Source organism: Orycteropus afer, unplaced genomic scaffold, assembly GCF_000298275.1.
Source record: "Orycteropus afer afer isolate SDZICR_OR568_19922 unplaced genomic scaffold, OryAfe1.0 scaffold00091, whole genome shotgun sequence".
Classification (NCBI taxonomy): domain Eukaryota; kingdom Metazoa; phylum Chordata; class Mammalia; order Tubulidentata; family Orycteropodidae; genus Orycteropus; species Orycteropus afer.
The window spans coordinates 3293040-3307058 of record NW_006921678.1 but is presented as its reverse complement, the minus strand read 5'-3'; the positions used below and the strand labels follow the sequence as shown (position 1 = coordinate 3307058).

General features: G+C 35.1%; 1 protein-coding gene across 1 annotated transcript in view; it reads left to right on the top strand.

The window, feature by feature from the left end:
- Positions 1-8694, top strand: part of SLCO6A1 (solute carrier organic anion transporter family member 6A1) — a 263122-nt gene extending 254428 nt beyond the window's left edge. The window contains exons 12-13 of the mRNA XM_007942498.1: positions 288-425; positions 8585-8694. Coding sequence (XP_007940689.1) covers positions 288-425; positions 8585-8694 — 248 coding nt within the window. The remainder of the gene's footprint in view (positions 1-287; positions 426-8584) is intronic.
- The last annotated feature ends 5325 nt before the right edge of the window (positions 8695-14019 follow it).

Here is a 14019-nt window from a genome sequence, read left to right as displayed (position 1 = left end):
AAAAAAAAAATAAAAAAACCCTCTTTGTGATGCCCACCAGATGATCTAATACCAAAGGACACAGCCTTGAAAACCCTATGGAGCAGTGCTATGCTTCACACCATAAGTTGTAACTCTGTCACCATAAGTTGTAAACAACTCAACAGAACTAACAACAGCACTGTCAAACAGTCACATATACAAACATGCCCACATGCATATGTAAATTTAAATTTGGCATAAAAATTATTTTGGTTATATACTATAGCATTTTCATGGAGAATTTACAGTAACTGCATTTCTTACAGGGACTATTCCTGGGCCATTCCTTATTAGAATGATAGAAGAAAGTTCTTGTACCTTCCATGATACTGGGACTTGTGGATTTGCAGGAAGTTGTCGGATTTATAACAAGTTGAAAATGGCCTCCTTATTGGTAGAGATATGTAAGTAATATCTATTGAGAAATGTAGGGAAGTAAAATAGTTTAAAAACCGTAGGTTTGCTTATACATGTTTTGAGTAATAATAAATCATGAACAAATAGATATTTTGAACAATAAAGAAGTCTTATTAATTATATAGAATAAATTTTAGAAACTAAAGTACTACTATATTTATTTTAGGAGTGCTGGTAGCATAGTGCCTAAGGCACTTGACTGCTAACCAGAAGGCTGGTGGTTCAAACCCACCAGCCACTCCTCGGAAGGAAGATGGGGCAATCTACTTCCATAGTGATACTATCTCAGAAACCCAAGGAGGGGTCGCTATGAGTCAGGTCCAACTCGACGACACAAAACAACAACAACAACATATTTATGTAAATATTTTAGTCAGTGAATTAAATGCACAATAGTACTATATATCATTCTATAATTGTTATTGTATCATGGAGTCGGTCCAACTCATAGTGACCCCATAGACAACAGAGTGAAACATTGCTTGGTTCTGTGCCAACCTCATAGTTGTTGCTATTTTGGAGCCTGTTGTCAGAGCCACTGCGTAAATCCATCACCTTGAAGGTCTTTCTCTTTTTCACTGACTCTCTACTATACCAAACATGGTATCCTTCATCAGGGAATGGTCCCCTCCTGATAATATGTCTAAGTTCATGAGATGAAGTCTCTCAATTCTCCCTTCAAAAGATCATTCTGGCTTACTTCCTCCAAGACAGATTTTTTTCATTCTTCAGACAGTCTGGTATATTCAATATTCTTTGCCAACACCATAATTCAAAGGCATCAATTCTTTAATCTCCCTTTTTTGTTGTCCTGCTCTCACATGAACATAAGGCTATTATAAACACCATGGCATAGGTCAGGCACACCTTATTCCTCAAAGAGACATCTTTGCTTTTTAACACTGTAAAGAGATCATTGCAGTAAATTTGCCCAGTGCAGTACATCATTTGATTTCTTGATCACCGTTCCCATGGGTGTTGATTGTGGATCTAAGTAAAATAAATCCTCGACTACTTCATCTCCATTTATCATGATGTTGCTTTTTGGCTTATTTGTGAGGATTTTGTTTTGCATATGTTGAGATATAACCCGTACTTACCTGTTTTGGAGAAGAACAACAATGCTTGGTAAAGTAGAGGGTCAGCCGAAAAGAGCAGGACACTCAATGAGACAGACTGACACAGTGGCTGCAACAATGGGCTCAGATAAAGAAATGATTGTGAAGATGGTGAAGGACTGAGCAGTGTTTCATTCTGTTGTACACAGAGTCTATATGAGTTGGAGCTGACCCAAGAGCACCTAAAAAAAAATAAAAATAATCCAGACTGAAGTGCTTTATCTTAATCAATAAGTGCTTCAAATTCTATTCATTCCCAGGAAGCAGTTGTGTCATATACCTATTGCAGGTTGTTAATGAATCTTCCTCCAATCCTGATGTTGCATCCTTATTCCTATAGTCCAGTTTCTCAGATTATTTACTCAGTGTACAGACTGAACACATATGGTGAAAGGTTACAATCCTAATGTACTCCTTTGTTGATTTTAAACCACCTGGTAGCCCCTTATTTGGTTCCAATGACTGCCTCTTGGTCTCTGTACAGGTTCCACATGAGCACAATTAAGCTTTCTGGAATTCCCATTATTTGCAATGTTACCAATAGTTTAATATGACGCACACTGTCAAATGTCTTTGCATAGTCAACAAAACACAGATAAACATCTCTCTGGTATTCTCTGCTTTTTGCCAAGATCTATCTGACAGCTATAATGATATCCCTTGTCCCATGTCCTGTTCTGAATTCAGCATGAATTACTAGCAGTTCCCCTGTGATGTACTGCTGCAAATTTTTGTGTATTGTCTTCAATAAAATTTTACTTGCATATAATATTGATATTGTTAGATAATTTCCACATTCTGTTGGATATCCATTCTTTGGAATGGACACAAACATAGACCTCTTCCAATCAATTAACCAAATAGGTAGCTGTCTTCAAGATTTCTTGGCATAGACATATGAGTGCTTCCTGTACTGTATCCATTTGTTAAAATATCTCAATTAGGATACCATCAATTCCTGGAGCCTTGTTTTTGGCAAGTGCCATCAGTACACTTTGGACTCTTTTTTCAGTACCATCAGTTCTTGATCATATACTACTTCCCAAAATGGTTGACTACCGTCCAGTTCTTTTTGGAGAGTGACTTTCTGTATTCCTTCTGTCTTCTTCAATGTTTCCTGTGTCATTCAATATTTTGTCCATAGAATCTTTCAATATTGCAAATCGAGGCTTGAATTTTTTCTTTAATTCTTTCAGCTTGAGAATTGCCAAGTGTGTTCTTCCCTTTGTTTTTCTAATTCCAGGTCTTTGCCCAATTCATTATAACACTTTACTTTGTCTTTTTAACGTGCCCTTAGAAATCTTCTGTTCAGCTCTTCGTCATTTCTTCAGTTGCTTTAGCTACTCTCTGTTCCAGAGCTAGTTTCAGAGTCTAAACTTCAGTCTTTTCTTTCTGTCCTGTCTCTTTAATGACACTGTGTGTGATGTGTGATGTCTTTCATGTCATCCCACAGCCCATCTAGTCTTTGGGCATTACAGTTCAGTGCATCAAATCAACTTTTCTTGATGGGATATTCTCTAGGTCATACTTTGGCTCTTAGGCACTTGTTTTAATTTTTTTCAGCTTCAGCTTGACCTAGCATATGGGCAGTTGATAGTCTATTCTGCAGTCAGCCCCCTGGCCTTGTTCTGACTGATGATATTGAACTTCTCCATCACCTCTTCCCACAGATGTTGTCATTTTGATTCCTGTGTCCCATCCAGTGAGATTTACATTTATGTTGTTGTTGTTGTTGTTATGTGCCGTCGAGTCGAACCTGACTCATAGCGACCCCTCCTTGGCCTTATATGTTGCTGAAAAAGATAGTTGTAATTAATAAGGCCTTGGTCTTGCAAAATTCTATCATGCTATCACTGGCATCATTTCTATAAGCAACCCATATTTTCCAACTACTGATCCTTCTTTGTTTCCAACTTTTGCATTAAATCACCAGTAATTTTCAATGCATCTTGATTGTAAGTTAGATTAATTAAAGACTACAGAAGTTGGTAAAATGTTTAGTTTCTTCTTCTTTGGCACTAGTGGTTAGTGGGTTAATGTGAATAATAGTCATATGAATACTTGTCTGCCTTGTAAGTGTATGCATATTATACTGTGGATAACAGGGTTGTACTTCTGCACAGGTCTTGAAATGTTCTTTTTTGAAGATGAATGTGATGCCTTTCCTCTTCAATTTTACCATTCTTAGTACAGTAGTCCATATAACTGTCCAATTCAAAAAAGCCAATACCATTCTATTTAAGCTGACTAATGCCTAGGATAGTGATCTTTATGCATTCCATTTCATTTTTGAAAGATCCAATTTTTCTGGAGTCATATTTTAGACATTCTGTGTTTTAATTATGAATGAATGTTTACAGCTTTTTCTTCTCATGTTGAGTCATAACATAGCAGCAAATGAAGGTTGAAAATTTTACCCTGTTGAAGTCATTAAGGTCCAATCGACATTTATTTATTTTTATTTTTTTTTTTATTGTGCTTTAGGTGAGATTTTACAGAGCAAATTTGTTTCTCATTCTATAGTTTGTACCTAAAGTGTTCCATGAAATTTGTTGCATTCCCCATGTTGACTCTACTTTTAGGAGGTAGCTCTTTGAGTGCCTTCCAACTTGAGGGGCTTATGTTTCAGCACCGTATCAGATAGTGTTCCACTACTATTCATAAGGTTTTTCCCTAGACAGTATTTTTAGAAGTAGATTGCTATGTCTTTCTTCCCAGTCAGTCTTAGACTGGAAGCTTTACTTAAACCTGTTCTATTGTCTCCTGTCCTGCAGGTGACCCTGCCGATATTTAAAATACTGGAGGTAGAGCTTCCAGCATCACAGCAATATGCAAGCCACTACAGTATATCAAACTGACAGATGACTGGTGATAAATAAGTGTCTTATTATCACCTATTAAAGATGATAAGTAGCACCATTTTAATATAGAAAGTAATTTTGTCTTTACAGGTGTACAACCAAATTGCATGACATTCTGACCTTTCCCATTTCCCCAGTAAAAAGGTTGGCTACAAAATGGTATAAACTTTTTACACCATTAAGGAGCATCGAGATTATCTTATCCTACTCAAATGTAAATTTGATGTTGTCTATTTTACTCAAAGATGTATCCTCAGTGCTTGGAACAGCACATAGCAAGTATTCAGTATTTGTTTAAATAAAAGATACAGGGAATACCGATATTATGAAAGTCCAGATAAACTTGTGTTACTTTTGAAAATTTTCTGAATCTCTCTGGATCCATTTTATTTATATATCAAATAAAACTACTGAACTCCATAATTTCTGAAGCCTTTGTCAAATCTAACATTACTGTAAAGGAACTCTGGCAGTGTAGTGGTTAAAGCATTTGACTGCTAACCAGAAAGTTGGAGGCTCAAACCCACCAGATACTTCATGGAAAAAAGATGAGGCAGTCTGCTTCTGTAAAGATTTACAGCCTTGGAAATACATTGGCGATCACCAAAGTTGGAATTGAGTCGATGGCAGTGAGTGAGTGAATATTATTGTACAAATATTATTTGAGTGATAAAATTTTTAAAAAAATTGTTATGATTTTACTGAATGGATTCAGTAATTCAAAGAACCATCTAATGATAGACTCTAATATTTAACAATAACAAGTATCTTTTTCATAAATAATATATAACAATGCCTTCTAATTCAGAAATCAATTATTCAGTAAGCTTAAAAGTATCAGGAATCAAAATGACATGTAGGAAGTCAAAATTAATTTCCCAGAGGTGATTCAACAAAAGTAGGTATTGTACTTAAGGAAAGCCTCTCAGGACATTGTAAGCCTTTTTATTTTTATTGTAGTTACAACTACAATATTTAGCTATTTTCAAAAATTAGGGAATGATTGAGATACCAGATGTCCTGATAAAGAGCTATTAAAAGGAGATAACAATAATAAAAGAACATGGAGAATTATAGTCAGGGAGGAAAAAAGAGTAAGAGAGGAAACTGCAATAAGAGTATGCATTTGTGATAATTTAGTGTAAACTAGCATATTTCAAAGTGTATTCCACAAATCATTTCAATCAGAATCAATTTGACTGCTTTTTTAAAATATAAATTCCAAGGCTATGAATTAGAAACTTAGGAATTGGTAGTAGGCATTTGTATTTCTAATAAAGCCACTTTGAGTGATTTAAACTACAATATATTTTGACCAGAGTTCCTGGGTGGTGCAAGAAAAGTTAATGTGCTCAGCTGCTAACCAAAATGTAGGAGGCACCCTGAGGCACCTTGGAAGGAAGCCCTGATGATCTACTTCAGAAAAATCAGGCAGTGAAAACCTATGGAGCACAATTCTGCTCTGACACATATGGGGTCATCATGAGTCAAAATCGACTTGACAGCAAATGGAAAAATAAACATCAAAAACAACTATGTTGAGAGACATTAAAGCTGCACTATTCAATATGGTAGCCCTTAACCACATGTGGTTATTTAAATTTATTAAAGCTAAATACATTTAAAAGTTCAGTTCCTCAGTTACACTAGCTAAGTTCACGTGCTTAATGATCACATTTGATTAGTGGCTACTCTGCAGGATAGTGCAGATGTAGAACACTGCCATCATAGCAGAAAGTTCTATTGCACATCAATACTCTAGTGCCTAAGGCACTTGACTGCTAACCAGAAGGCTGGAAGTTCAAACCCACCAGCCATTCCTCAGAAGGAAGGTTGGGTGATCTACTTCCATAGAGATAGTGCTTCAGAAACCCAAGGAGGGGTCGCTATGAGTTGGGTCTGACTTGAAGGCATATAACAACAACTCTAGAGCATGGATTCTTCAACAGTGATTCAAGAATCATAGGAGCCTACATGAACTTCAGTATATTTTTGAGTTCCTAAAATTTGCTTTGTGCTTTTATTAGTTTACAAGTTCTTCCCCACCCCTCACCCCACTGGTGAGAAAGGCCATGGTATTTATCAGATCCTCAAAAGTTTTTATCACTTTAAAAGTTAATAAAAATTTTATTCTATCAGTTTCTTTTAATAGCCAGGGATCCTTCAGATTTTTATTTCTAATATCTTAAGTTTTCTTTCGAATGACTCATCAACGATGATATGATACCCCTTTCTTCTACTGAAGGATCCCACTTACTTGTCTATGCCAAGAAATTTGGAAGACAGCTACCTGGCCAACTGAATGGACAACATCTATATTTGTACCCATTCCAAAGAAAGGTGACCCCACAGAATGTGGAAATTATCCATCGATATCATTATTATTATGCACAAGTAAAATATTGCTGAAGATAATTCAAAACTGGTTGCAGAAGTATATTGACAGGGAACTTCCAGATATGCAAGCTGGATTCAGTAGACAACGTGAAATGAGGGATATCATTGTGAATGTCACACGGATCTTGGCTGAAAGCAAAGAATACCAGAAAGATGTTTACTTCTGTTTTATTGAGTATGCAAAAGTATCTGATTGTGTGGATCATAACAAATTATGGATAACTTTGAGAAGAATGGGAGCTCCAGAACACTTAATTGTGCTCATGAGGAACCTGTACATAGACCAAGAGGCTGTCATTTGAATAGAAAAAGGGGATACTCCATGGTTTAAAATCAGGAAGGGAGTGTGTTAGGATTGTATCTTTTTACCATACTTATTCAATCTGTATGCTGAGCAAATAATATGAGAAACTGGAGTATATGAAGAATGTGGCATCAAGATTGGAGGAAGACAACATGTGGTATGTGGATGACACAACCTTGCTTGCTAAAAGTGAAGATGACATGAAGTACTTACTGATGAAGATTAAAGACTACAATCTGCAGTATGAATTGCACCTCAATTTAGAGAAAACAAAAATCCTCACAACTGGATCAATAAGCAGCATCATGATAAATGGAGAAAAGATTGAAATTGTCAAAGATTTCATGTTACCTGGTTCCACAATCAACACCAATGTAAGCAATGAAGAAATCAGACAATGTATTGCACTGGGCAAATCTGCTGTGAAAGACCTCCATAAAGTGCTAAAGAGCAAAGATGTCCCTTTAAAGACTAAGGTGCACCTAAGTCAAGCCATGGTGTTTTCACTGGTTTCATATGCATGTCAAAGCTGGTTAATGAATAAGGAAGACCAAGGAAGAGTTGATGTTTTTGAGTTGTGTTGTTGGCAAAGAATATTGAAAGTACCATGGACTGCTAGAAGAACTAACAAATCTGTCCTGGAAGAAGTGCTGCCAGAATGCTCCTTGGAAGTGAGAATAAAGTTAATTGTGTTTGTATATACCAGTCATAAATATAAAAATAATATAATACAATGATATCATTTATGATATCATTATTATCTTTTAATGCTATCAGAGATTATTAGAACTAAATAAAGAATATTCTTCTCTTAAATGTATATAAAATAATGTTGAATGTCATTATAAATTCCCTACTCATCATATGCATCAATGTTTTCTATTTTATCTTCTGAAACCACTACATCAGATAATTGGGATGGTTTCTCTAAAATATTTTTTAGTTTAACAAAGGTTTCTTGCATCCAAAATTCAAGCATGTTCATGGAATGCTTGGTAATACATGAAATCTCTGAAATTGACAAAATAAATATTTAAAAATCTCCATCAATTTCTTTTTCTAAAATATTCCTATTTGGAAAAGATGAATATTTCAAAAGCAGTAAAGCTATAGGAAGTGACTTAAACAGCTTCTTATTCCTATTTATAGTTAAGGTTTGAAAGTAATCATTTATTTTGATGACTCAGAATTAACACACTGTATGAAGTAATAATACACCTTGTATTTTTTGTGGCCTAAATGTTTAAGAAATCTAAAAGGTTTTGTAAAGATTACTTAGATCTCCTTTAAGTAATTTGGTGCACATTTATGACATTAATTACATTCTACAATCAGGGAATTATTACCCTTAGAGATGAAATATATTTACCTGCTTTTTTTTTGATAAATGGAAATCTTTTTCCAGACATTTTTTTCTGTAATTAAAATGACATGTCTAATAACTGCATTTTTTTTTTCAAATTCAGGTTTTCTTTTCAAAGGTCTCTCTATCTGCTTTATTGCTATTGCATTTTACACATATTCACATTCTGTTCAAGAGAACATTGACATGCTGCCTATAGGTGGTCAAGAATGAAGAGGAAAAAGAGAAGGAAACAATTGAATCATCATTATGTAAGAATTATACACTCTCATTGAAATGAATCAGTAAAATATTATGCAAATAACATTTACAACAATGGTCTACCTACAGGTTTAACAAATGATTGTTGCTCATATAATCCTCTAATTTTTGTTTTATTTTGAGAACAAACACAATAGTATAGTCTCTGTTTCACATTTTTAAAAGGACATTATAAGATACATTTAATACTTCCTATAGAAGAGACTTACTTTCACTAAAAGAGAAAGTTGAAATGGAAGTAGGAAAACAAGTTAATTCTGTCTTTACTGACATGGTATCTATTAGTTGTTAGCCTTCAGTTATGTGGGATCTATAAGATTTCTTAAAATTCATTCCTGTTATGTTTCATTAGCTATAGATGCTTATTCTGCAATAATTTTCCTAAGTAAAATTGTATTTTCCAAGCCAGGTTATCTAGTAAAACTTCTAAGTAAAAGTCATTTTTATTCTTCAAAAAATATTGTTTTTCATCTTTTAAACCTTAATATTTTATTTTTCTGTGACTTAATCACTGATGGGTTTCTTCAGAAAATTTCTCTGATGAATTGACCAGTCTACAATACCTGTTTCTGTGCTTCTTTAATCTTAATAGACATAAAGTTAATTATGAACCTATATTTATGTATTTTCACCTTGACTTGAATTTTATTAATGAAGACTATCTGATAATCTGAGTTGATATCCATTTTCTATACTTTTATATATTACATTTTAATTACAATTATTTAATGTAGAGAACTATTAGACTTGAATGTACAAAATGTAACAACTATTTTGGTGAAATTTTCTAAAGCTATGTTTTTATACAAAGTGTTTATTGTAACTTTTTACATCATTGCACATCTTTCTTAATTATATTGCAGTGCTTCATAACTTGGAATTGAAAAATCAGATTATTGTTAAATGAAAAAAAAAAAGCTTTAATGTTTACTTCCTCTCCTGGGAGAAGGGACAAATCGTTCCTTTGTTATTCACTTTAGTCAATGAATCTATGAGAAAGAGTAGACTTTGCCCTATTTGCAATCATGGCTGAGGAAAGGAAATGTGAAGCAGAGAATATTCAACCCTTGCTATGTATTTTTCGTGCTTAGTCTCAACATTCATTTATGAAACTTTGTTAGCTAATTATTATGAAAAACACTATTTGACTGCTTGACTCTTCTTTTTGAACCAGCAGAATTGCAGAACATCTAAGTATCACAGTATGAAAACAGAAGTGTTTCTCCTTTAAAGATTCTACAAGATCTGTTGCTGTGCCTACAATCAGAAGTGGAAAATCATTCATGATGTTTACCTAAGTAGTAGAAATGTATCTATAATGTTTTCATAATATAATACCTTCTTCTGAAATATTTCTGATTCTTGCTATTAAGGTATATAGATTTTTTAAAAGAAGCAAAACAATATTTACAATAAAGATTTTACTAGGAAAATTAAGCTTCAATAATATTAAGTTACTTAAAATTTTCTTAATATCATGCTATCTAAAAATATTACTTAAAAATTTATGTAACTAGAAAATAAGATAAAACAATAACATTCAGATCTACTTTAAAAGTGCTTGATTTATTGATACATATTTCCCAGAAAATAACCCAGCAAAAACCAAGAAAACAAAGTCACTGCCATTGAGTCTATCTCATAGTGACTCCCATTGGGTTTCCAAGGCAGTAAATATTCATTGAAGTAGATTGCCCCGTCTTCATTTCACAGAGTGGCTGGTGGGTTTGAACCACCAATGTTCCGGTTAGCAGTCAAATGCGTTAGGCAATGTGCCACCAGAGCTGCTGGAGCCAGCAAAGGTATAATAAAAATTATTATGAATTGAAGAAGAGTGTTAAGACATTAGATTTGAATATAGATTTCCACTACAGATGCTTCTATTTCACGCACTAGCTCATGTAGACTTACTAAATAGGAAAATAATCTAAGTATAACCCAGATTTACCATTGGTTAAAACAACTTTTGTGATAAATTAGTGGAGACCTTTTTGTCATGAAAGAGAAAACTGAAAAACAAACTCACTGTTGTCAAGTCGATTTTGACTCATAGTGACCCCTCCTTGGTTTTCTGAGATGGTATCTTTATGGAAGTAGATTGTCCAATCTTCCATCTAAGGAGTGGACTGGTGAGTTTGAACTTCCAGCCTTCTAGTTAGCAGTCAAATGCCTTAAGCACTATGCCACCAGAGCTCCCATAAAAAGAGAAGACTTTAGTAATAAATAAAATCCTAAAAAAAAGCTGGAAATTTTACTAAGGTGTCTTCCTTTAGTATCAGTAGTGGATTAGTCAATGCTTTTAAGAATCGTTCCCCTTACAGTAACATTAATGCATCTAGTGAAGCTGCAAGTGCTGTTGAAGAATCTGTGAAGAAAGATAATTTTAAACATCAGAATTTAATTTTATAGAAAAACTTATTTGTTGAGAATTCACGCCCTCAAGTATGCACATCTTGAAGAAGGAAGGTGAGCTGAGCCTCAGGATTTAAGTCTGCCAAGAATTGATTGAAGTGCTGAGAGAAAACACTAATGGAGATTTAAATGTGCTGAGATTTACTAGAATTCTTATTGTTTTTGCTAAGGCTCTATTTACAAAGTTATATAGATTTTTGTTAGTAGTTTAGTTCCACAAAATTATCTCCACAGCTTTGTTATTTCTAGTGCTTGATTTTGCCTAGGAGAGTATTTTAAAGGGATGCATAAATATTATTATAGCAGAAATGCTTATGTTTAGAATTGAAGAGAGTATTTTTGTGTCTTCAAATTGCACTTGTTCCAAAGTCATAAAACTAATTGCTATGGCAATCATTTGGCTACTAGTTGAGTGCTTAACTGTTGGCGCCATCCAGTGACTGAATATTTATATAGTTTAGGGATGTAAGTGTTCACCTACTTGTGTTGGTGGTGTTAGGTGCTTTCAAGTAGTCTCTGACTCATAGCAACCCTATATACAACAGAACAAAAAACTACCCTGTCCAGTGTCATCCTCAAAATTCCTGCTATACTTGAGCCCATTGTTGCAGCCACTGTGTCAGTCTATCCCATTGAGAGTCTTCCCATTTTTTGCTGACCTTCTAGTTGACCAAGCATGACATCTTGCTACAGAGAATGGTCCCTTCTGAAAATATGATGAAAATAAATGAGATGAAGTCTGGTCATTCTTACTTCCAGAGAGCATTCCAGCTGCACTGTTTCCAGGACAGATTTGTTCAGTCTTCTGGCAGTCCATGGTATTTTCAGTACTTTTTTCCAAGTCCACAATTCAAAGGTATCAACTCTTTGGTCTCCTTGTTCATTGTCCAGCTTTCACATGCATGTGAGGTGAATAACAATACTATGGCTTAGGATAGGCAAACCTTAGTCTTCAAAGTGATATCTTTGGTTCTTTACTCTTTAAAGAGGCCTTTTATACCACATTTTTCCAGTGCAATAGGATATCTGATTTCTTGACTGCATAGCTGTTGGGGCAGCTCTATTTTTAGGCTGGAGCCTGAGGTAGGTGGGCCCGGGGCTTGGAGGAGGCTTTTCACTTGTGCGTGGCTCTATCTTAAGGCGGAGTCTGAGGTAGGCAGGCCTGGGGCTTGGAGGCTGCGTTTCACTTGGGTGTGACTCTATGTTAAGGCCAGGGCATGAGGTAGGCAAGCTTGGGCTTGGGGGCTGATTATCCCTTGTGGGTAGCTCTATTTTAAGGCCACTGCCTGAGGTAGGCAGGTGCAAAGCGGTTAGGAACAACTAAGACAAGTGAACTTGTCTATCAGTTCATTGTCCTTTGGTGGCTTATGTGTTGCTATGAGGCTAGAGGCTATGCCACCATGTTGCAAAATGCTAGCAGGGCTACCCATGGTGGAAAGGTTTCAGTGGAGTTTCCAGGCTAAGACAATCTTGGAAGAAGGAAGAGGCCATCCACTTCTCAAATAATTGGCCAGTGAAAACCTTATGAACAGAAGTTAAATATGATCTGATATATTACTGGAAAAAAATTATGAATAGCCTTGAAACATTGTCCAATATAGCACTGAAGATGAGCCCATCAGGTCGGAAGCCACTCAAAATTTGACTGCAGAAAAGCTGAATAGAGATGATCTTAATGATATGGATAGAGCTAAGTTTCTGGGACCTCCATTGCCTGATGTGGTATGATTCAAAAGGACTAGAAACAAATGCAAACATCCATTAATAACTAGAACATGGAATGTGCAAAGTATGAATCTAGGAAAATTGTAAGTTGTCAAAAATGAGAAGGCACACATAAAGACTGATATCCTAGGCATTAGTGAGCTGAAATGGACTGGTTTTGGCCATTTTGAATCAGATAGCCATATGATATACTACGCCAGGAATGACAAATTGAAGAGGAATGGTGTGGTGTTCATTATCACAAACAGTATTTCAAGATCTGTCCTGAAGAACAATGCTGTCAGTGATAGGATAATATCCATACACTACAAGGAAGAAAAGTTAATACTGCTATTATTAAAATTTATGCACCAACCACCAGAGCCAAAGATAAGGAAATTGAAGATTTCTACCAATTTCTGCAGTCTGAAATTGAGAAAACATACAATTAAGATGTGTTGATTATCACTGGTGACTGGAATGCAAAAGTTGGAAACAGAAGAATTATGAGTGATTGGAAAATAGGGCCTTGGTGATAGAAATACTGCTGGAGATCTCATGGTAGAATTTTGCAAGACCAACAACTTATTCATTGCAAATACCATTTTTCAACAACATAAGTGACAACCATACATATGGACTTCACAAGATGGAATACACAAGAATCAGATTGACTACATCTGTGGCAAGAGGTGATGGAGAATTTCAATATCTTCAGCCAAAACAAGGCCAAGAGCTGATTATGGAACAGACCATCAACTGCTCATATGCACATTCAACTTGAAGTGGAAGACAATTAATATTATATTATAAATATAACTTTGATAACATCCCTCCTGAATTAGAATAGATTTGATGCATTGAATACCAATGACCAAAAACCAGAGGATTGTGGGATGACATCAAGAACATCATCCATGAAGAAAGCAAGAGGTCATTTAAAAGACAAGAAAGGAAGAAAAGACCAAAATGGATGTCAGAAGAGACTTGGAAACTTGCCCTTGAGTGGAGAGTAGCTAAAGCAAATGGAACAAATGACAAGATAAAAGAGCTGAACAGCATTGGTTCTGGCAAGATGGCAGACTAGGCAGAAGGACTGCACAGACCCTCTTCAACAAAGAAAAGGGAAACCAATTAACACAGACACAGAAGATAATCTTG